Genomic DNA, 25,028 nt, shown 5'->3' with positions numbered 1-25,028 from the left:
TATGTTCAGTGCAGGCTTTGCGTACAGTCGTATTACGAGGCACCACGGCTGGGAAATCCCCACCAAGTACCAAAAAGGGGGGCCTTATTTCTGGCCATTGTAGGACTTTTTTGGAAACACACCATTCCCCACCAGTGACAGAGCATAGGCTATGGTCTTTGTTAGGGAAGCAAGCCTCTGAGTGGAAGGCTCTTATGCGCGCTCAGCTCCACTGGGCAAATGGCAGGGGCGCCTATGAGAAAGCAGGGGTGTGTCCACGGCCGGCGAATTAGCTTAGCTTCGTCTTCATAAGAGGGAAAGGGCTCTCCACCCCCTCATTCGTTTGTGAGAAGCAGCGAGACATCAGCATCATGCCCGAGCCAGCAAAGTCCGCGCCCAAGAAGGGCTCCAAGAAAGCCGTCACCAAGACCGCAGGGAAAGGCGGCAAGAAACGCCGAAAGTCGAGGAAGGAGAGCTACGCCATTTACGTGTACAAAGTCCTGAAGCAGGTCCACCCCGATACCGGCATCTCCTCCAAGGCCATGGGAATCATGAACTCGTTCGTGAACGACATCTTCGAGCGTATCGCCGGAGAGTCGTCTCGCCTGGCCCACTACAACAAGCGTTCCACCATCACCTCCAGGGAGATCCAGACCGCAGTGCGCCTGCTGCTCCCCGGAGAGCTGGCCAAGCACGCAGTGTCCGAGGGCACCAAGGCCGTGACCAAGTACACCAGCTCCAAGTAAACAGCCCATTTGGAGTGCTGTAGTAACCCAAAGGCTCTTTTAAGAGCCACCCACCCTGTCAGTGAAAAAAGCAAATCCATATATGTGTGTGTGTGTGTGTGTGGAGGACATGTCAAAAAGGGGGGAGAGGGAATAAATGATGCTGACATGAACAGGGTAGGAATGTGTGCATGGCAGTATAACACAGTGAGTGGGATTCCACTCGTGCTCCGATGACTGGAGCCTGTGTAACAGTATAACTTTAGGCCGAACCAGGGACCCTCTGCACACATCATCAACAACAGTCTCAGAGCAAGTGACGTCACCGATTGAAACTAGCCGTTTCACATCCCTTACACACACCTGTACAAGAGGGAGGAGGAGAGAGAAGAAGAGGCTCCAAATCTCTCTCTCTCTCTAGGCCTATATCAGGGCGGACAAGCACATGGGGCGCCAGCCTCCATAGCGCCGGCCGCACAGCCAGACACCAAGACCCACAGACACAAAGACCGGCACGAGTGAGTCACGCTGCGGAGTCAAGCGAGGAAGGACTGCGAGAAGGCCACAAGCCTATCTCTCTCTCTCTCTCTCTCTCTGACACGCTTTTGAAAGAGACACACAGACAGAGAGAGAGAGAGAGACTACCTAGCACAAGAAAACACACAGGCTCCAAATCCAACTAATAAACTCATGCTTATAAAACATCACACACACACACACACACAGTGCAAGTAAGCATGTCGTTGGACAGTGTATTATTTCGTTTGCCTCCTGGACACATGACGAATACAACGTGAAACTAGTCTCAGCCAGGCCTCACAAGTGCATGTGTTTTAAGGTCCCCAAAAGAGCTCTCCTTTAAAACACCAAGGAGCACATCAGGGGACGCCAAACCATTTGATTCCCTTGCCAGACATCTCGGCTCACTCCACAATCAATGGTGCTCGCAATCGGATGCACTTTTAGGCCATTTAGGAGACAAATAGCACAGGAAAAGCAGTGCGCACCGCTCCACCCGACAGTCGAACGGTGAGGTTTTGAGCGAGTCGCAGCAAAATGCACGGGGCTTCTGCAGCCCACATGACTTTATTCTGAACGGACACAAGTCTGCTCGCTGGGCCGTTCGCTTTTGGGCCAAAAACACGGCTCCGTCGGTGACTTTTGGCCCGATATTGGCGACCAGAAAACACAAGTGAAAGAGCATTTGGCCAGCCCGGAGAAGCCGAGCTGGGTGGCTTGAGTCTACATGGTTCTCATGTCGCGTTTAAGGCCAGCCCCCTGCACGGTGTGGAGCTTCAATAGCGCAGAGCAGCGTCTACAGCAAAGTACTCCTCCTCACAGACTACCGTAGTGTTGTAAGTGTGTGTGTTTACCGGACCGAACGACAGACATGGCAGAAGTCGCACCAGCACCCGCCGCCGCCGCGCCGGCCAAGGCACCCAAGAAGAAGGCAGCAGCCAAGCCCAAGAAAGCGGGACCCAGCGTAGGCGAGCTCATCGTCAAGGCGGTGTCCGCCTCCAAGGAGAGGAGCGGCGTGTCCCTGGCCGCGCTCAAGAAGTCTCTGGCGGCAGGCGGCTACGACGTGGAGAAGAACAACTCCCGTGTCAAGATCGCCGTCAAGAGCCTCGTCACCAAGGGCACCCTGGTCCAGACTAAGGGCACCGGTGCTTCCGGCTCCTTCAAGCTCAACAAGAAGGCCGTCGAGGCAAAGAAGCCCGCCAAGAAAGCCGCAGCCCCCAAAGCTAAGAAGGTGGCCGCCAAGAAGCCCGCCGCCGCCAAGAAGCCCAAGAAGGTAGCAGCCAAGAAGGCCGTGGCCGCAAAGAAGTCCCCCAAGAAGGCCAAGAAGCCCGCTACACCCAAAAAGGCCGCCAAGAGCCCAAAGAAGGTGAAGAAGCCCGCCGCAGCGGCCAAGAAAGCGGCCAAGAGCCCCAAGAAGGCTACCAAGGCAGCGAAGCCCAAAGCCGCCAAGCCCAAGGCGGCCAAGGCCAAGAAGGCAGCCCCCAAGAAGAAGTAAAGCTATTACAAACAGTGTTCTTTCTACTCGACACATGTTGTTACCACAAAAGGCTCTTTTAAGAGCCACCCACCTCTTTCCATAAAAGCGCATGTCATTCCATTCCACCTATCTACCTACCTACCCGTGGTGCAAAATAAATTAAATGAATGACATTTGAAGTGGCATTTTGGAGTGGCTAAATGGCTTTACATTTGTCACTCAAGAGTGCAGCACCCTCACCAGTCAACATTGTTGTGATGTGTTAGAATTGGCATGTCACATTGAACCTGATAATAAGAAGCATACATACTATAGTGGGTTGGACAGCAGCCATTTGTATTATGAGCCACTCTCGAATTGATTGATACATGTTTCAGTGATTTGAGTTGTCACTTTGGCGCTCCCGCCAACGTGAAAAAGTAACAAAAGTCGGAGGGAAACAGAGTAGCCTAGCCCTCGTCACTCTGCTGCCTGCGGGCGGGTGGGGGGGGGCGGGCTTAGGGCTGACTGCCTGTCTGTCTGTCCCTCCCTCACTCCAATTGGATAAGGCCACACCGGTCCGGTGGCCAATCGATGGCTTTTGTGGCGAGGTATAAGTAAGGCTCTCGAGGTGGCCAGCGGCTCATTCAGACTTTCTGTGACATACTGAAGCTACCAATATGAGCGGAAGAGGCAAAACCGGAGGCAAGGCCAGGGCGAAGGCAAAGACACGTTCATCCCGTGCCGGGCTCCAGTTCCCCGTGGGCCGTGTGCACAGGCTGCTGCGTAAAGGCAACTACGCCGAGCGTGTGGGCGCTGGCGCACCAGTGTACCTGGCCGCAGTGCTCGAGTACCTGACTGCTGAGATCCTGGAGTTGGCCGGAAACGCTGCCCGTGACAACAAGAAGACTCGTATCATCCCCCGTCACCTGCAGCTGGCAGTCCGTAACGACGAGGAGCTGAACAAACTGCTTGGCGGCGTGACCATCGCTCAGGGTGGTGTTCTGCCCAACATCCAGGCAGTGCTGCTCCCCAAGAAGACTGAGAAGGCCGTCAAAGCCAAGTAAAATCGCTGGTGCGGCTGCAACTTGACTACTCAACCCCCAAAGGCTCTTTTAAGAGCCAACCACCTAGCTCAACAAAAGCGCAAAGTGTCCCTTTCTATGCCTGGCCAATTATTTGGCGTGTTAGATACACACACATATACACGGCACCGTATCAAGTGCCCACATGAGGCCTAAATGAAGGATAACAACTAGTAGGCTAGAATGAGAGCATTATTGCGCGTAAAGTGTAACGTTGCTCGCGGCCCTAACAAAAGACCCAAGCGCGCCTCGGCGAGGGTGGGGGTTGCATTTTGGGGCGGCACGGAGAGGCCGAGCCTCCCCTCCAATGGGCGGCGGAGGAGGCCTCCGCAACGGGCCAATCAGGGCGGTGCGGAGATGGTGACCAATGAGCAGCCGCCGCTGCCGGCTTTATAAACTTCACATAGGCATTTTGAGGCTATACTCCGACTGTGAAAGAAGGAAGCTAGCTAGCGCCATGGCCAGAACCAAGCAAACCGCTCGCAAATCCACCGGTGGCAAAGCACCCAGGAAGCAGCTCGCCACCAAGGCTGCGCGCAAGAGCGCCCCGGCCACCGGCGGCGTGAAGAAGCCTCACCGTTACAGGCCCGGCACCGTGGCTCTTAGAGAGATCCGTCGTTACCAGAAGTCCACTGAGCTGCTGATCCGCAAACTGCCTTTCCAGCGCCTGGTGCGAGAAATTGCCCAGGACTTTAAGACCGACCTGCGCTTCCAGAGTTCCGCAGTGATGGCCCTGCAGGAGGCAAGCGAGGCTTACCTGGTCGGCCTGTTCGAGGACACCAACCTGTGCGCCATCCACGCCAAGAGGGTGACCATCATGCCCAAGGACATCCAGCTGGCCCGTCGTATTCGCGGAGAGCGCGCATAAACGATGACCTGATCTCCAAAATCCCCCAAAGGCTCTTTTAAGAGCCACCTCCATATTTCAGTCAAAAAGGCACAATTGTTCCATTTGTACACGCCCCTTTCCCGCCGTGTATGTTCCCTGTTCTCGAGTCACTACAGACCGTGGTTCGATTCCAGGCTGTATCACCACCGGCCGTGATTGTAAATAAGAGTTGGTTCTTAACTGACTTGAGTCGTTTCAATAACGCTCTCTATATGTGATTAGATGTATGCCTAGAGTAGAAGAGGGGAAAAAATACACTAGCAGTAATGAGTGATAGTAATGATATAGGGCAAAAAGTGTCAAAAATGGTCACTATGTAGCTAAGAACAACTGACTTTGAAAGTCCCATGTTGCAGTGCCGCTGATGAGAGGGGAAAAGTTTACCATGGAGCACGGAGGCCATCTAGTGGTTAAACGCGGGTACTGTCAGCGTGTGAGCACGTAATAGTGGCTCCCTATTGGTATTTGATCTTCAGGCCAGCGTTTCCCAAACTCGGTCCTCGGGTCCCCAAGTGGGGCACGTTGTGTTTTTTCGATTCCAATTGCTCTTGGAATGTAACATGCTAGAGTCTGTCTATTCCTTTGTGAAAATGGCCATTCAATGATTTCTGGCCCATGTGACATTCCTCGATGGCCCCAAAAATCCATGTTTTGATCCGATCATTACAACGTTAGCTGTGTGCACCCCATAATTCATGCGACTGACTAAGCTATTGAAAGTAAAATGATATATCTCTGTCTGGCGCAAGTGAACGAAGGTACAGGAAATGTTGTAGGCCACCAAATTAGACGTGATATTATTAAGTCGCCCTTCTGTGCTTGTTTGTGTGCGTGCATAGGTAAGTTGTTTCGATATGGTGGAATAAATGGAGAAATGAAAGGAATGTATTTAGTGGGATGAATTCAGTGTGCGATTGAATATTCCAATGCCATACCCATTGATAGTCCTTTAGACTAGATCCGAGATCCCTTAAGAGAAAAGGTATCAGGACAGCAGGAATCAATAGATGTAATCGTCAAGGGCTTGCAAAACAGCTGTTACGAAGCTGCCGGGATGATTGCCCTATTAGTAGTTGACCAATTACAGAATAGCAATCACCAATGCAGGCAGGTACGTGGTGATTGCTGCATTGGCTTCGTAAATAGGCTTCATAGGAACTAAATGGCTCAGCACATGACACCTTCACAGTGCAGAATATTTGATACTATTGACTCCGGTTGAGTAGAGTCGTGTGTCTTTGGCGTGATTTGAAGTCGACTTCTGATGTGGGATTTAGTTCATTTTTCAAAGAAGATTTGCTGAGGAATCGAAACCCCTTGACCAAATGATACGACAAAGTAAAGGCCCTAAATACAGGCTGCCAGTTAAATGCAGCAATGACACGGCTAAAGTGTGTCATTGCAGGACAAAAGAGCAGGAATTGTCTGCTGTTGCATCTTCACTCATGAGACAGGTAATAGCGGAGCTCCGTGGTGCTGAAAAGGACAGCGCCCCTGGCCATTTGCCAAGGCCTATTTCCCGTTGGAGGGATTTTTGACATGCTATAGGCACAGTTCAGTACACCCTGTAATTGGTCCCAGAATCATCCACTTGATTCCCGACCACCAACCGATTGTCGGGGTGCATTGGTGTAAAATGTGGTCGTCGAGATCAAGTTCTATGGCATCTGTACCTTTTTTTGGAGCTACCTACACCAGTACGGGAGCTCACAGATAAAGAGTGCACTAGGCTAGAGAGAAAAGTAGCATTCCGTTTTTCATTTTCTCTCTTTTGATACTTGAGAAACATAGATTCACATGACGTCCAAATCTGCAAGAGACAAAAGCAGCAGAAAATCAGCAGGTGAAGAAAAGGGTTAAGTGAATATGATTTAAGAGCAGTCAAATGAAGTAATAGTGACATAGATTGTAAGAAATGAAATGTACCATGTGAACATTGCATTGTGGCTTTAGAAGAGCATGTATTTGTAGATGAATGACAGATTAGGTTTGGTGACAAAGTAACTGTATAATTTGAGGTACTCTACATGAGCATGTGTTTGCCTATTTGATGATCTGTTGTAGTTAATGTTTGATTTTGAGCACATACTTGTTGTGACAATTGCATCAGGTTGAGGGAGAAATGGTCTGTGTGGCCATTGTGAGTGGCACTTCTGATCCAGCAGGTGGTGTTAAGATCCCTCCCTATGTGGCTTTGAATGATGAGCCAGTGTTGGCAAAATGACTTGTGGTCCAGCGGGTGGCGGTGAAATGCCTCCCTATCTATATGACTTGCCCTATTCCTTTGACATTGTTCACTTGATTGGAGATGATTCCGGTCTTCTTCATGAGCACTCCTGCATGTCTTCCTTCCTGTCTTGCCATGTGGGTTCCACGGAGGTGTGTGTTTTTGTTAGATATCACTGGGCACATTCCTAACGTGGAGGTGGTTTGCATAGCTCATGTCATGTGGATATATAAAGTATTGTATTGTAAGGTATGTTAGTCTACGGACGGTCTGACATTGCTCGTCCATATATTGATGTATTCCAATTGCATTTGGGTGTATTGTGTGGAATGTTGGAACATGGTTAGATATTACTTGTTAGACTTGACTGTGCTGTTGGAGCTAGTAACACAAGCATTTCCCGACATCTGCTAAACAGGTGTATGTATATCTCTCTAGTCACCCCCAAAACCAATTCTTTCTTTGGCCGCCTCTCCTTCCAGTTCTCTGCTGCCAATGACTGGAACGAACTACAAAAATCTCTGAAACTGGAAACACTTATCTCCCTCACTAGCTTTAAGCACCAACTGTCAGAGCAGCTCACAGATTACTGCACCTGTACATAGCCCACCTATAATTTAGGCCAAACAACTACCTCTTTCCCTACTGTATTTAATGAATTTATTTATTTTGCTCCTTTGCACCCCATTATTTTTATTTCTACTTTGCACATTTCTTCCATTGCAAATGTACCATTCCGGTGTTTTACTTGCTATATTGTATTTACTTTGCCACCATGGCCTTTTTTTGCCTTTACCTCCCTTATCTCACCTCATTTGCTCACATCGTATACTTGTTTATACTGTATTATTGACTGTATGTTTGTTTTACTCCATGTGTAAGTCTGTGTCGTTGTATGTGTCGAAGTGCTTTGCTTTATCTTGGCCAGGTCGCAATTGTAAATGAGAACTTGTTCTCAACTTGCCTACCTGGTTAAATAAAGGTGAAATAAAAAAAATAAAAAAAATGTGTCTATTTGATTAAGATTAGGACTTTCCCTCTATGTGTCGCACTTCCATTTCCACTTTATGTCCCCGTTAGGGAGCTGTCATTTATGCTGCAGGCTAATTACTACCAATGTCATTGTGGTCCAAGTTCAACTCCTAGCCTATAGGGTGTGGTAACAGGCCCTCTGTTATTTGTTGTTGTACTCTGCATGTGAAGTATCTGCACTGTAGCCTATAGAGGAACTAAGCCCTTGATAATAGGGGAACGCAAGCTGTTGAACACAAACTCCCAGTCCTATGATGTTGCTCTGTGAAGGAGGTTAGCTTTTCAGCATTCAATTCCTGGCAGCCTTCTTCTCCCTGGTTGATTTGTGAATGTGAGTGATTCGAGAATGTTTGGCTTGGGTATCCAAGGTGTTTGAGATTGTTGAGGACCAGTGTTCCGAGGGGCTGACTGTGACATCATAAAGCGGAATGTAGTTAGCGTGCTGTTTGAGGGATTCCAATTCAGTCCGTTGCGGCCTTCCAGGCAGTGCAGTTGTGCTTCAAGTGTGCTCTCTGTGTGATGACTTGTTGTGCCTACACGGAGTACAGCTACGAACGGACGTGGCATTTGGGGTAAGCCTAAGCCTTTTCGTAACCTTGACCTATTTCTTCTAACTTGCTATGACAAAGTGCTTTGATGACACTAGCTGCATCCCAGCTAGTTGAACGCTTGTCAGTCGTTCTCCTAAAAGGCAACCTCTGTTGCTCGATGTACTAAACCGAGGGCCGGCAGCCACTAAGTACATGTAAGAGACAATTATGGCAACAATAAGTTGTAAGATGATACCTAGTCACATCTGAGATGTGAATCAACTGCACCGATTGGTCAATCGCCAGTATGTGCCCTTGGGCCTCATTTGTCCCCTTTTAAATGACCTGTTGAGATCATTCAATGCAACATCTGAGGCTCTCTGGCCTATAAAGGATCCACCTCATACCACTATTTCCATAATATAAGGCTATGTTATTGTTTTTTGAAAAAAGTACCATACAATATTTGCACATCCCTATCACCTCTGTACGCATAGGAAAATGATCCCTTTATTGTGTGTGTGTTGGGTGGGTGTCTGAGGAATGTTTTACTGCATTTCAGCTTGCAGAGGTATCACCACCCGTCCCATGGCCACCTGGATCATGTCTAGGGAAGAAAAAGAAGAATGACGTTATTACATGGCCTTCAAGAGCTACATGACTGCTGAGGTGACATTACGGACCCCTTAGGATTTGTGGCATTCCTTGTGTATTTGTTTCCCGTTTGTGCCACTTCGTTTCTCCTTTGTACTTGTGACACTATTTGAGGTTTTAACGCCTATCTCTATTAGGTGTGACTGGCAACTGCAGTGGGTTGAATCCTACTAGTTCAGTGTTTCCCAACTCCAGGCAGGGGTAGAGTAGGCATTTTTGTTGTAGCCCTGGAGAGGCACAGCTGATTGAAAGAGTTGAATCAGGCGCAACAACAACAACAACAACAAGAAAAACAACACCAATCAATGTGAAGAGTGGGACATCACAGTTGGGCCTTGTGTTCAACATAGCTCAGTATTTGAGTGTGTTTCCCGCGCATGCAAGTAGCTTTGATTTCTTCCTCCATAGTTCCCTAGAACGAACGCCCTCCCCTTTGCAGCAGAGGCCAGGCAAAAGCGCGCGCTTTCTGTGCCACTGGCTTCAATCAGGTCCACCAAACGCAGATAATAAGAGCACCGAGCACCAAAAATTACGTCATTAATTCACTCGAACTCAGCTAGCGAACACACGATGTCTGGAAGAGGTAAAGGCGGCAAGGGACTCGGAAAAGGAGGCGCCAAGCGTCACCGTAAGGTTCTCCGCGATAACATCCAGGGAATCACCAAGCCCGCCATTCGCCGTCTGGCTCGCCGTGGCGGCGTGAAGCGTATCTCCGGGCTGATCTACGAGGAGACCCGCGGTGTCCTGAAGGTGTTCCTTGAGAACGTGATCCGTGACGCCGTCACCTACACCGAGCACGCCAAGAGGAAGACCGTTACGGCCATGGACGTGGTCTACGCTCTGAAACGCCAGGGACGCACCCTGTACGGTTTCGGCGGTTAAACGCACTCTTCTCGGAACGTCAACATCCCGACTTGAACCCAAAGGCTCTTTTAAGAGCCACCCACATCCGCTTCAAAAGGGTCAAATCCATTATCGTAGGAAACCATGAGCCACTCTTGAGTGGACAGGGAGGGAGTATTCGTGACAGGAGGCTATGTTCAGTGCAGGCTTTGCGTACAGTCGTATTAAACCACGAGCCACTCTGAGTGGACAGGACGCTATGTTCAGTGCAGGCTTTGCGTACAGTCGTATTAAACCATGAGCCACTCTTGAGTGGACAGGGAGGGAGTATTCGTGACAGGACGCTATGTTCAGTGCAGGCTTTGCGTACAGTCGTATTACGAGGCACCACGGCTGGGAAATCCCCACCAAGTACCAAAAAGGGGGGCCTTATTTCTGGCCATTGTAGGACTTTTTTGGAAACACACCATTCCCCACCAGTGACAGAGCATAGGCTATGGTCTTTGTTAGGGAAGCAAGCCTCTGAGTGGAAGGCTCTTATGCGCGCTCAGCTCCACTGGGCAAATGGCAGGGGCGCCTATGAGAAAGCAGGGGTGTGTCCACGGCCGGCGAATTAGCTTAGCTTCGTCTTCATAAGAGGGAAAGGGCTCTCCACCCCCTCATTCGTTTGTGAGAAGCAGCGAGACATCAGCATCATGCCCGAGCCAGCAAAGTCCGCGCCCAAGAAGGGCTCCAAGAAAGCCGTCACCAAGACCGCAGGGAAAGGCGGCAAGAAACGCCGAAAGTCGAGGAAGGAGAGCTACGCCATTTACGTGTACAAAGTCCTGAAGCAGGTCCACCCCGATACCGGCATCTCCTCCAAGGCCATGGGAATCATGAACTCGTTCGTGAACGACATCTTCGAGCGTATCGCCGGAGAGTCGTCTCGCCTGGCCCACTACAACAAGCGTTCCACCATCACCTCCAGGGAGATCCAGACCGCAGTGCGCCTGCTGCTCCCCGGAGAGCTGGCCAAGCACGCAGTGTCCGAGGGCACCAAGGCCGTGACCAAGTACACCAGCTCCAAGTAAACAGCCCATTTGGAGTGCTGTAGTAACCCAAAGGCTCTTTTAAGAGCCACCCACCCTGTCAGTGAAAAAAGCAAATCCATATATGTGTGTGTGTGTGTGTGTGGAGGACATGTCAAAAAGGGGGGAGAGGGAATAAATGATGCTGACATGAACAGGGTAGGAATGTGTGCATGGCAGTATAACACAGTGAGTGGGATTCCACTCGTGCTCCGATGACTGGAGCCTGTGTAACAGTATAACTTTAGGCCGAACCAGGGACCCTCTGCACACATCATCAACAACAGTCTCAGAGCAAGTGACGTCACCGATTGAAACTAGCCGTTTCACATCCCTTACACACACCTGTACAAGAGGGAGGAGGAGAGAGAAGAAGAGGCTCCAAATCTCTCTCTCTCTCTAGGCCTATATCAGGGCGGACAAGCACATGGGGCGCCGGCCGCACAGCCAGACACCAAGACCCACAGACACAAAGACCGGCACGAGTGAGTCACGCTGCGGAGTCAAGCGAGGAAGGACTGCGAGAAGGCCACAAGCCTATCTCTCTCTCTCTCTCTCTCTCTCCGCTTTTCTAACTCCTCTATGCCTATGACTTAACACCACTACAGGTGGAACCACTTCTGAGCTACACCATCCACCAAAGACACCTCTACTAGACTGTATAGACTTCTTTGCAGTGGTTTTATGTCTTTTCCTTTTTCAACACGTATGTCTCCCATGGATTAGTTAACCATTTCACTAACTCCTACCCTGTAACTCACCTCTGGAGCACCAACCCGTTTCACCTGCATTTGCTCATTATCCCTCTCTAATCATGGAATCGTTTAGGTGTGACACAACAGGTGGGTGTAATTAATTATCAGGTAGAGCTAAACATTCTGTTGCCTCCCAATCTCTTGGGTTAACCATTTCTTACCCCTGACATATTTTCTCTTACTATTAACTTTTTGGTTTTGGGGGCATTAAAACCTAGCTTTTTTGCTATTTACACACTGAATGTTTAACTTTTCACCCATGTCCTAGCGCTTTTGCCAATGCCTGGTTAACATCTAACCCTAGATGCTGTTGGAAGTAGTACTGTCTGATTATACTACATAAAATGGCTACATCTCCCTTTGTCTGTTTGAGAATACCTTGATGCTTCGTAAAGTATTTTATTGATTCTATACTACTAAGCTACAGATCAATGCCACCAAATATTATTGAGACATCAATACCCTATTTATTTTAACTTTTCAATAATAGTTACAGCAAGAGTAGGGAGATCCCCAGGATGGAAGAGTTTACTACTCTTTGCCTGATCTGCCTTCAATCACTTGAGATAATTGAGATCCCATGACAAATAACCACCGTATCTATACCAACTTAAATTACTTCTCACCGTCCCCATAAAACTCTCATAGAAGATTTCCCATCCTATCCTACCTGGGGAACCGAACAAATGCTTAGTAAATAGTAGGCTAACACTCCTTTACTTTCCTTTCACATTTGATGGAATACTTTTCTGTTTACACACCATCACATATACACCTTTTCTAAGCATGATTAACCTACCATTTCACATTCATTACCTCCACATGGTGAACACCTGCCAGCCTGAAACAGTTGCCTCTTTTGCTTGAAAGTCTATTTCCCAATGACTCATGAGAGTAGTATTTTGGAGCTGCACATTAGTTACATATTTTCTTCAAATGTATCTGTGACATTTTAGATCATTGTCAAGTTTCATGAACAAAACCATCATTCATGTAGGACACCACCTGAAAACCTCAATATGGCATTAATACAAACCTGAGCTGATTGAAGACAATACCAATTAGTGGGGTGAGGGGACATTTTACCCTGTCTGTGTAAATGCAGCTCTAGAGCGCAAATGCTTGAAAGCTCAGTTAAGATTTCACCTTTACTTTTACAGTCCAGTCAGTGAAGACCTGATAGCATCCTTTTTCACCCAACCAGATTACCATTTCTAATCTATTCACACAACACCTGCAAGTAATTTGCCTGAAAGACCTGGACGTAACTTCACAAGTGCACTTCTTCATAAAATGCCTTCTCAACAACCAGCACACTTCACTGGGTAACTTTATCCCAGTATGGTAAGTTATAGGCTTTTGAAATAGCATGAGCCCAATGTGACCTTTCATGTATTTATCATTCTTATTTACTCACTACTTCATATAAGCTTGATATGGCTTGTATTCAAGTAGCCTGAACTATAACTTGTGCCTATAATGGCCTTTAAAACACAGTTGCCTAATTTATGATAGATCATAATACTGACCATGCCAACAAGGCACTTTAACAGTCTTCAAACTGCCTAACAATTGATATGTGGGTACAAGAGGTTCACAGTAGGCTTTGGTGTAGCAAGTGGAGTGTTACCCAAAAATCAGTCACATGCTAGTGTCAATATACTACATGAAGGATAAATGACACGTTAATGCAGTCAATATCAATCATATTGTAGTTGCAAAAGTATATTACATAAACAATTGTATACTTCAAATTAGCTTCCCCACCACTCTTGCGAAACAGTATATTACCGTTTCTTTTCTGGCTTGCTCAGGCACAATCTTTGAAACTATAGGCTATTTCTTTTTTCATCTCTACACACTAACAACCAAAACATTATACATCTCTTGCTAAAACAATCCATTCTTGCTAAACTCTTCAACCTCTTCACAAAAAAGTGTTTTTGCATCCATACAGTAAACACAAACCATCATTTGAATCAGCACACAAAGCACCACCTACGCACTGATCATATAAATTTACAAACACAGGTTTTTCCTGTGTGCAGGGCATAGCAGTTTGAAAGGGAGTTTTCTAATACATGTTGCAAACCGAAATAAACACAGGTATCAAAATGTGTAAATTATGGATGTGTATTCCAAACATAACACACTCAATACCAATAATTTCCCCAGTGTTCTAACAATCCTAAAACAACAACCGCAAAAGGAAAAAAAACAAAACATTTGTGCTATCAAACAAATAAGTTACATATCTTTTCATACATCTCGCCACCTTTGTCAGTCCGACAAGAAGACTTCATCACTTCACATGCGATGTCTGGAGCGATGCATTGTGGAAAATATCACCTGAAGTGTCGTATCCAGCCCTGGCATTACACCTAATCGATATCTACACAAGCCTCCTCTATTGCCTGTAGAAGGGGCATGCGCTGGTGGGGCTGGCAATCGTACACCTTCCAACGCCATACAGAAAATATTTCTTCATTACCCATTGTAAGGGTTTAGGATTCCATGATGGTGAAGAATGCCATTTTAACTAATAGCCACACACATTATGTTGCCACCATGTTATCACGGGACATTGATGATGACATGGTGTCAGATTATGTTTTTGCCACCGCACCTTGTTTTTCTAACCTGCCTTGTCAACATATATTGGCTCATGATGTACTGCATCTTGCTTCTAGCTCCATGACTCTCTGAAAGAGACCAGGCAAAACTATGTAGCACAGTAGACAGGGATCATTCAATATAATGTAGCACCGTACACTTCCAGATCCAGTACCAATGATAGGATAGTATAGCTTCATATCTCCGTTTTTTTACACAGTCAGAGTTTCTTTCGTAATGGACTCTGTACAGCTGCTTCATCTTAACTCAATTGCGTTTCAGTAGACGAGACAGTGCAGAGAAACTCGCTCTGTTAACATATTTACTGTTAAGGCTGCAAAAGCACAGAGTACTCTCATCATCAGTGAGAGTTTGGGTGAGCTGATGCTGTAACCCAAAATTATTTTCTGTCAACTATTTGACCTGTATCAAATACACTGACAGTCAAGCTGAAGATGACACGATTAAAGAGAAACCAACACATACATGTACACAGAAGGCCCATAGTCCAGAGCTCACAAACTACACTCTGGACCTCAAACCAAGTTCAACTGCATTTGTTCATTGTTCCCCTCTAATCAGGGACTTATTTTGACTTGGGACACCGGGTGGGTGGAATTCATTATCCGGTAGAACAGAACCTGCAGCCTCCAAACCTCGTAGGGTAAGATTTGAATACCCCTGGTCTATAGGCTATGCGATCACAACGCAACAGCAGGTGGACTTACGGTGCTCGGAAACCTACAATGGGAACACATCCTGAGACTACAACTCAATCTATCAGTTTGATGCCTCTATCTTAAGCTATCTTGTTGAGAGTAGAGAGGTGATTAGCTCTAAAAGGCTGTGTGGAGGGCCTTTATTTTATGGCTGACTACTATGTGTGGACTGACCATTTATGACCTGTGGGTATACAATCCTATGAGGACAAGGTCTATGAAAAGCTATTGGCAAAGGACCTTTCGCTTAGTTACTACAATATTTCCTTTGAAAATATCCTTTTTAATGGATTAAAAACATTGGAATTTAATATTTTATTACATTATTGGCAAGTTCAACATGTCAATGTTGCATGCCATGTATTATCTAACCCAGTAAGCAAACCAAGCTACTGTGCTGTATCCTCTTGCTTCTATATTGCTTTGGCTCCACTGATGTGGCGCTGCTGACTCACTGTCTTCAGTCGGTAAGTTCAACTCTCCCCTAAAACACTCCTAACACTTATGTCCTCTGATAGCATGCAATCCCTACACTACCCTCTCACTACTAAGCTTTATGGCTGACAGTTTCTATAGTGTTTTGCTGCGTAGACTTGTCATATGTTAGATTAGATGAATGTATTACTGAATTAGCATTATAATGTAAATTAACACCATATCATTTCCTGTGTTTTTGCCTGCTTCATTGGTTCTGTTTGAAATGATTATTTATCTGTTCTCTACTCAGCTTGAGTCTGTCTTACTAACCCACTCTGAATGTTTGGCAAAGAAAATACTAGCTTTCCTACTGTAAGCATTTGAAACAGGGCTGGGGTCAATTTCAATTGAAGGCATTTCAAAAATGTCCATTTCAAAGACATTGAAAAACTTTGGGAATAAATAGCTTCTACTTCTGTAGTCAATATTCCATCCAGTTTCCTCCCTCAAAATGCATACCAAATGAATCCCAAACATTACTAATAAACCTTTAAAAAAACAAGTCGTTTATCATCAACGTTTATCATCAAACTTTAGGTATCCTAATACACAAATGATACCGGTGTCGTGTCTTTACTATCATTAACTGAAGACTTTTAGTTTTTATCAAAGATTCTCTGTAATTAGTATTACACCATTAAACTGATTAATCATGTAACTAATTAACTAGGAAGTCGGGGCACCAAGGAAAATATTCTGATTACAAAGTTATAATTTTCCTAATATAACTTTTCAGATATTTTCATATCTGATCAATAGTCTTCTGAATTAATGATTTATTTATTTTACCTCACATTAGTCTCATTCCAAACGTCGTCAATCGTTGGTTATCTGCACAAACCCAGTCTTCACTATGAGTCAGCCATACATCCATTTTCTTAAATTATTTATTAACTAACTAAACAATCACAGAAGTGCACACACAAACAAAGTAAATATGGTTGCAAGAAATTGTAGGAGAATGTGCCCTAGTGGGCTAAACCGGCATGGCGGCTTGTTAGACAAAAGGGAAGTGGGGGTCGACTGAGATAAGACAACACACAGTTGATAATTATAACCATTGAAATGCTAATCCTTTGCACAGGAACGCTCACTTATTTGGGAACAATTGCAATCAATATATATATTTACGCTCAGTGTGTCATTGGGATCTCTGCTGAAAAGTTTGTTTCTTTTGTAGAATTGTCCATCTCTCTCTCTGGTTAGAATAGATAGTTCAGAGTGACATTCATTCATGTCGTTATGGATAGATGTTTAGGCGGTTGTCGTTCTTTGCGTTCAATGATACCGAATTCCTAGCTGCAGACTAGTAATTAATATCAAAGACTTGTTCTTATTCTGTCGGTATCGATAGACTAAAAGTTTAACCATGTGGTATGGTTCAAAGATTCAGCAGTCTGGTCTGCAACCTTTGTCCTCTCGTGATTGAGGGAAACGTGGTCTGTTGAGAAATTCTCAAAGTTGGGGTTTTATTCGGGGGCTGCAGAAAAGGGCCTGTCCCAGGATGCCCGGCCCTAACTGGGCTCATTGGTGGTCCTCTGATTTAGTTAACCTCAAAAGGGAATTGGAGTTTCCTTCATTAAACAGTCCAAAATCACATTGCACAATTTTACAAACAGTATCATCCTCACTCATTCATCTTATACAACAATTAGATGTAAACTTCATATCTGAGCCTATTATATAAACAGCGTTATGGTAATGTGGCCGCACCCACTTCCATGAGCCCCCCAAAATTACACCAAACGGACCAGTTCGTAGCTGGATTCTTCACCGATCTTTTATACCTTCTCCAGAACATAAATGTGATTCGGACCTGAAGTTCTGTGAGGTGGAAGAAATTCCTTTGTTCTCTATGAAAATTCACTATGTCTCTATACTGTGGCCATGAGGAGATAATCTCCTCCCGGAATTTACGACCTCTCTGACCACAGCAGCCTAGTTGTAGGAGACAGAGAGAGGGGGATGGTACTCGCTGTACCCAAAGAGGGCAACTTCATGACACCGAAGTAAAATAAGAAAGAACGCTCTTTCCTCCACTCGCTTGGAAACACTACAGCCAAAATGGGAGTCACCTACAAAAACTACAATTTCTGGGTAATTTTTCAAAAAAACAGCCTGAAACTCTTTCTAAAGACTGTTGACATCTAGTGGAAGCCCTAGGAACTGCAAGTTTGGAGAACTTGGCCTTATAATTATAGTACTAGCCATTGAAAACAGTGGTAAGGTGAAATTGTTTTTTGGGGGGGATGGTTTGTCCTCGGGGTGTTGCCTGCCACATCAGTTATGTTATACTCACAGACATAATTTTAACAGTTTTAGAAAACATTCCAAAGTTTCTATCTAAATCTACCAATTATATGCATATCCTAGCTTCTGGGCCTGAGTGACAGGCAGTTTATTTTGGGCATGCTTTTGGGCACACCCCCTATCCCAAAGAAGTTTTAAGCAGACCCCCAAAGTGCCTGTGACCAAGAACACTAAGCTAACTTTCCTAAATGACTACTGACTTGTAGCACTCACGTCTGTAGCCATAAAGTGCTTTGAAAGGCTGGTCATGGCTCACATCAACACCATCATCCCAGAAACCCTAGACCCACTCCAATTTGCATACCGCCCCAACAGATCCACAGACGATGCAGTCTCTATTGCACTCCACACTGCCCTTTCCCACATGGACAAAAGGAACACCAATGTGAGAATGCTGTTAATTGACTACAGTTCAGCGTTCAACACCATAGTGCCCTCAAAGCTCATCACTAAGCTAAGGACTCGGGGACTTAACACCTCCCTCTGCAACTGGATCCTGGACCTCCTGACGGGCCACCTCCAGGTGGTAAGGGTAGGTAACAACACACACGCCACGCTGATCCTCAACATGGGCCCCTCGGGTGCGTGCTCAGCCCTCTCCTGTACTCCCTGTTCACTCATGACTGCACTGCCAGGCACGACTCCAACACCATCATTACATTTGCCTATGACACAACAGTGGTAGGCCTGGTCACCGACAACAACGACACAGCCTATAGGGAGGAGGTCAGAGACCTGGCCGTGTGGTGCAAGGACAACAACCTCTCCATCAACGTGATGAAGACAAAGGAGATGATTGTGGACTACAGTAAAAAGAGGACCGAGCACACCGCCATTCTCATCGACGGGGCTGCAGTGGAGCAGGTTGAGCGCTCAAGTTCCTTGGTATCCACATCACCAACAAACTAACATGGTCGAAGCACACCGTGACAGTCGTGAATGGGGCATGACAAAACCTATTCCCCCTCAGTAGACTGAAAAGATTTGGCATGGGTCCTCAGATCCTCAAAAGGTTCTACAGCTGCACCATCGAGAGCATCCTGACTGGTTGCATCACTGCCTTTATACCAGGCAGTGTCAGAGAAAGGCCCTACAAATTGTCAGACTTCAGCCACCCTAATCATAAACTGTTCTCTCTGCTACCACACGGCAAGCAGTACCGGCGCGCCAAGTCTAGGACCAAGAGGCTTCTAAGCAGCTTCTTCCCCCAAGCCAAAAAACTCATGAACATCTTGTCAAATGGCTACCCAGACTATTCGCATTGCCCCCCCCCCCCCCCCCCCCCCCCGCCATGACGACTCTGCTCTGCTCTACCTGCATGTGGTGGAAAGTACATGCATTCTGGGAGTTGCTAATCTTCTTCTTCTATGGTATAATGCCATTCTCAAAATGTAAATGTGCATTCCACCACCAACTGTGCAGGTGGATATAAGGATCCCAAAAAAGGAAAACATTTGGCTAAAACTAAATAAAAGATTCGTATAAACTACCAAAAAATAAATTAGCTAAACAAAATCAACCTGCTTTTCTGTAAAACATATTCTAATCAGGTCCCTAAACAAGCTCAGAAGTATCCTGTGAGGGCGGGACATTTCCTAGCAACAAAAGGCTTTGTAGTGCTTTTGCCATGAATGAAGTCTTTCCCAAAAACTTCTCACCAGCAGATATAATGATATCCAGCTTATTGGACTTCTTAGACACTTGTGCTGTAAAATTAATCAATGTGCCTATAAATGCAACAAAATCCATCATGAGTGTATCCAGATCACCCGATTGACTTAAAACACTAGCAACTGGTTGCAATGCATCCACTTCCATATCTTCAATATTGTTGCCTCTTGCCCCTTCGACTCTCTTCGCCACCTCAACATAGGAGATCAGCTGAATTTTCCATTCATACATACTTCAATATCATACTTCTCCCATCTGCAAACATTTGACAAGTGACCATATAATTTACCATTTCATTACTGTAATGTTTTGGACACATGCTCTCACCGCATGCCTCACACATCCACGCTTCACATATTCAGGTAGAGTCTCCTCAACAATAATATAATACCTTCCTTCCATTTACCATACAGGTCAGACAACGTACACGGACCACTCCTGAGATTTTCTGACTAAGCTACTCATCATCTATATCCAACGAAACTCAAGCTTTAACTCCTTTGCCTGTTCCAAAGATCAATAAATGTTACTTGTGACATGGACAATTTTGCCAGATCCAGTGCACGCTTCTTCTGTTCTTCATCAATATATTTAACCAAAATAACGCCTCTTCTAGTTTCCCGCTGCTTTCTTCAAGTCCTCGATATTACAAATGGATTTCCCAAATTAATCTCCTTGACAAAAAACACAGCCCAAGAAGAAATGCATTATTCGGACTAGTCCGTGTCTTCTACTACAACTTTCGCTTGTTTTGTTCCGTTCTTTGATTTCACTATGTTACATTCATTATCACACACTTCACTTGCCACACTTTCGGATTCAAACACCGTTGCCGTTTCCTCCTCAAAGTCGTAAATTGTGACTGGATGAATGTGTGGTCAAAATGTATATTGTTGCTCAAATGTTTTACAGATCGTATCATAAAAGTAGCCATAAAACATACGTGGCAGATTTTGAGACACAACATACTAGGCAGATTTTTTGTGGTCGCTTGTCCCAGAAAACCCCTAACTAGTCGCTAATGTTTATGTTTAAGATTAGATATCAGATGTAAGATTACAGCTCGTGTTCACTAGCACGCGGTAAATTGCTGTGTGCCGCTTAGGCCGCCCGGGGTGGCTTGCTATTTTATTTATTTTACCTTTATTTAATCAGGTAGGCCAGTTGAGAACAAGTTCTCATTTACAACTGTGACCTGGCTAAGATAAAGCAAGGCAGTGCGACAAAAACAACAGAGTTACACATGGGATAAACAAACGTACAGTCAATAACACAATAGAAAAATCTGTATACAGTGTGTGCAAATATAGTAAGGAGGTAAGGCTATAAATAGGCCAATAGTGGCAAAGTAATTATAATTTAGCAATTTATACTGGAGTAATATATGTACAGATGAGGATGGGCAAGTAGAAGTACCGATGTGCAAAAGAGCAGAAAAACCTAAACAAATATGGCGATGAGGTAGGTAGTAGGTTATCCAGGCTATCCGGGCTAAAGCGTCTGGTGTCTGAGCTAAAGGTAAAGACCGCTAGCAGTGGCTAACAATAACTAAATAGCAAGTAGCTAATTAGCTGGCCAGCTGTTGATGTAGATTCCAATTATAAGGTCTAAAAAAATAGAATATCCGTGAGGCGGGTTGCAGGAAGGAATATTTAATTCGAACATGGAAAAAATTAATTTAAATATAATGAAATGTATACTTAAAAAATGATAGACAATATTTACATGGGACAAAAACAAACACGTCTTACTGCTGCACCATCTTGGTGTATTTATACAGTGGGGCAAAAAAGTACACTGCTCAAAAAAATAAAGGGAACACTTAAACAACACAATGTAACTCCAAGTCAATCACACTTCTGTGAAATCAAACTGTCCACTTAGGAAGCAACACTGATTGACCATAAATGTCACATGCTGTTGTGCAAATGGAATAGGCAACAGGTGGAAATTATAGGCAATTAGCAAGACACCCCCAATAAAGGAGTGGTTCTGCAGGTGGGGACCACAGACCACTTCTCAGTTCCTATGCTTCCTGGCTGATGTTCTGGTCACTTTTGAATGCTGGCGGTGCTTTCACTCTAGTGGTAGCATGAGACGGATTCTACAACCCACACAAGTGGCTCAGGTAGTGCAGCTCATCCAGGATGGCACATCATTGCGAGCTGTGGCAAGAAGGTTTGCTGTGTCTGTCAGCGTAGTGTCCAGAGCATGGAGGCGCTACCAGGAGACAGTTCAGTACATCAGGAGACGTGGAGGAGGCCGTAGGAGGGCAACAACCCAGCAGCAGGACCGCTACCTCCGCCTTTGTGCAAGGAGGAGCAGGAGGAGCACTGCCAGAGCCCTGCAAAATGACCTCCAGCAGGCCACAAATGTGCATGTGTCTGCTCAAACGGTCAGAAACAGACTCCAGCAGGGTGGTATGAGGGCCCGACGTCCACAGGTGGGGGTTCTGCTTACAGCCCAACACCGTGCAGGACGTTTGGCATTTGCCAGAGAACACCAAGATTGGCAAATTCGTCACTTGTGCCCTGTGCTCTTCACAGATGAACGCAGGTTCACACTGAGCACATGTGACAGACGTGACAGTCTGGAGACGCCGTGGACAACGTTCTGCTGCCTGCAACATCCTCCAGCATAACCGGTTTGGCGATGGGTCAGTCATGGTGTGGAGTGGCATTTCTGTGGGGGGCCGCACAGCCCTCCATGTGCTCGCCAGAGGTAGCCTGATTGCCATTAGGTACCGAGATGAGATCCTCAGACCCCTTGCGAGACCATATGCTGGTGCGGTTGGCCCTGGGTTCCTCCTAATGCATGACAATGCTAGACCTCATATGTTTGGAGTGTGTCAGCAGTTCCTGCAAGAGGAAGGAATTGATGCTATGGACTGGCCCGCCCGTTCCCCAGACCTGAATCCAATTGAGCACATCTGGGACATCATGTCTCACTCCATCCACCAACGCCACGTTGCACCACAGACTGTCCAGGAGTTGGCGGATGCTTTAGTCCAGGTCTGGGAGGAGATCCCTCAGGAGACCATCCGCCACCTCATCAGGAGCATGCCCAGGCATTGTAGGGAGGTCATACAGGCACGTGGAGGCCACACACACTACTGAGCCTCATTTTGACTTGTTTTAAGGACATTACATCAAAGTTGGATCAGCCTGTAGTGTGGTTTTCCACTTTAATTTTGAGTGTGACTCCAAATCCAGACCTCCATGGGTTGATAAATTTGATTTCCATTGATAATTTTTGTGTGATTTTGTTGTCAGCACATTCAACTATGAAAATAAAAAAGTATTTAATACGAATATTTCATTCATTCAGATCTAGGATGTGTTATTTTTAGTGTTCCCTTTATTTTTTTGAGTAGTGTATTTTAGTCAGCCACCAATTGTGCAAGTTCTCCCACTTAAAAAGATGAGAGAGGTCTGTTCATCATAGGTATACTTCAACTATGACAGACAAAATGAGAAAAAAAATCCAGAAAATCACATTGTAGGATTTTTTTATGAATTTATTTGCAAATTATGGTGGAAAATAAGTATTTGGTCAATAACAAAAGTTTATCTCAATACTTTGTTATATACCCTTTGTTTGCAATGACAGAGGTCAAACGTTTACTGTAAGTCTTCACAAGGTTTTCACACACTGTTGCTGGTATTTTGGCCCATTTCTCCATGCAGATCTCCTCTAGAGCAGTGATGTTTTGGGGCTGTTGCTGGGCAACACGGACTTTCAACTCCCTCCAAAGATTTTCTATGGGGTTGAGATCTGGAGACTGGCTAGGCCACTCCAGGATCTTGAAATGCTTCTTACGAAGCCACTCCTTCGTTGACCGGGCCGTGTGTTTGGGATCATTGTCATGCTGAAAGACCCAGCCATGTTTCATCTTCAATGTCCTTGCTGATGGAAGGAGGTTTTCACTCAAAATCTCACGATACACGGCCCCATTCATTCTTTCCTTTACACGGATCAGTCGGTCCCTTTGTAGAAAAACAGCCCCAAAGCATATTGTTTCCACCCCCATGCTTCACAGTAGGTATGGTGTTCTTTGGATGCAACTCAGCATTCTTTGTCCTCCAAACATGACGAGTTGAGTTTTTACCAAAAAGTTATATTTTGGTTTCATCTGACCATATGACATTCTCCCAATCTTCTTCTGGATCATCCAAATGCTCTCTAGCAATCTTCAGATGGGCCTGGACATGTACTGGCTTAAGCAGGGGGACACGTCTGGCACTGCAGGATTTGAGTCCCTGGTGGCGTAGTGTGTTACTGATGGTAGGCTTTGTTACTTTGGTCCCAGCTCTCTGCAGGTCATTCACTAGGTCCCCACGTGTGGTTCTGGGATATTTGCTCACCGTTCTTGTGATCATTTTGACCCCACGGGGTAAGATCTTGCGTGGAGCCCCAGATCGAGGGAGATTATCAGTGGTCTTGTTTGTCTTCCATTTCCTAATAATTGCTCCCACAGTTGATTTCTTCAAACCAAGCTGCTTACCTATTGCAGATTCAGTCTTCCCAGCCTGGTGCAGGTCTACAATTTTGTTTCTGGTGTCCTTTGACAGCTCTTTGGTCTTGGCCATAGTGGAGTTTGGAGTGTGACTGTTTGAGGTTGTGGACAGGTGTCTTTTATACTGATAACAAGTTCAAACAGGTGCCATTAATACAGGTAATGAGTGGAGGGCAGAGGAGCCTCTTAAAGAAGAAGTTACAGGTCTGTGAGAGCCAGAAATCTTGCTTGTTTGTAGGTGACCAAAGACTTATTTTCCACCATAATTTGCAAATAAATTCATTAAAAATCCTACAATGTGATTTTCTGTTTTTTTTCTCATTTTGTCTGTCATAGTTGAAGTGCCATATCAGTCAAAACATGCATTGCTGATGTTAGTTTTGAAGAATTGTCTTTGATTTGATCAAAAGCTTTGATCAAGGCCAAAACTGGGTCTGCAAAACTTTCATTGCTCTCAACCATGTCTTACCACTCCTGGCACAGGCACTGAAACTCTGAAGTTTGCGTGCTTTGAAGCTGAAAAAAGCTGACTTTATCCAAGTTGACTACTGAGTCTTCTCACATATGGCTACAATAATTCACTAAATCATTTGCGCATGTTACCCATCATGAAAAACATTCAGTGACCAGTTTATTAGGTACACCCATCTAGTACCTGGATTCAGAACAGCCGGAATTCTTTGAGGCATGGATTCTACAAGGTGTGAAATTCAAACACTGCTCAAATGGTATTAAGGGACCTAACTAGTGCCAGGAAAACATTCCCTACATCATTACACCATTGCCACCAACCTGTACCATTGACACCAGGCCATGGACTCATGATGCGTATGCTAAATCCTGACAGCCATCAGGATGACACAACAAGAATCGGGATTTGTTGGACCAGGCAATGTTTTTACACTCCTCAGGCCAGTGGTGGTGACCACGTGCCCTCTGGAGGAGCAGCTTCTTGTTTTTA

The 25,028-nt window shown here is 45.6% G+C and overlaps 3 protein-coding genes and 3 pseudogenes across 3 annotated transcripts; all 6 read left to right on the top strand.

Moving 5' to 3' along the window:
* Window positions 1-179: 179 nt before the first annotated feature.
* Window positions 180-824, top strand: LOC139369671 (histone H2B-like; annotated as a pseudogene).
* Window positions 825-1,500: 676 nt separating this feature from the next.
* On the top strand, window positions 1,501-2,744 carry LOC139369670 (histone H1). Its single transcript, XM_071108932.1, has one exon. The coding sequence runs from the start codon at window positions 2,095-2,097 to the stop codon at window positions 2,716-2,718; it is 624 nt and encodes a 207-aa protein (XP_070965033.1). The 5' UTR covers window positions 1,501-2,094; the 3' UTR covers window positions 2,719-2,744.
* A 495-nt stretch (window positions 2,745-3,239) lies between these two features.
* Window positions 3,240-4,041, top strand: LOC139370618 (histone H2A). The gene has a single exon (XM_071110213.1). The coding sequence runs from the start codon at window positions 3,360-3,362 to the stop codon at window positions 3,744-3,746; it is 387 nt and encodes a 128-aa protein (XP_070966314.1). The 5' UTR covers window positions 3,240-3,359; the 3' UTR covers window positions 3,747-4,041.
* Window positions 4,042-4,071: 30 nt separating this feature from the next.
* On the top strand, window positions 4,072-4,893 carry LOC139370617 (histone H3-like; annotated as a pseudogene).
* Window positions 4,894-9,662: 4,769 nt separating this feature from the next.
* On the top strand, window positions 9,663-10,021 carry LOC139369669 (histone H4). Its single transcript, XM_071108931.1, has one exon. It carries the CDS (start codon window positions 9,667-9,669, stop codon window positions 9,976-9,978), a length of 312 nt encoding a protein of 103 aa, XP_070965032.1. The 5' UTR covers window positions 9,663-9,666; the 3' UTR covers window positions 9,979-10,021.
* Window positions 10,022-10,478: 457 nt separating this feature from the next.
* LOC139369668 (histone H2B-like) lies at window positions 10,479-11,106 on the top strand (annotated as a pseudogene).
* The last annotated feature ends 13,922 nt before the right edge of the window (window positions 11,107-25,028 follow it).

Source organism: Oncorhynchus clarkii, chromosome 17 (assembly GCF_045791955.1).
Source record: "Oncorhynchus clarkii lewisi isolate Uvic-CL-2024 chromosome 17, UVic_Ocla_1.0, whole genome shotgun sequence".
Taxonomy (NCBI): Eukaryota; Metazoa; Chordata; class Actinopteri; order Salmoniformes; family Salmonidae; genus Oncorhynchus; species Oncorhynchus clarkii.
Note: the sequence above shows the minus strand (reverse complement) of the source record. Positions and strands in the feature narration are given on the sequence as shown.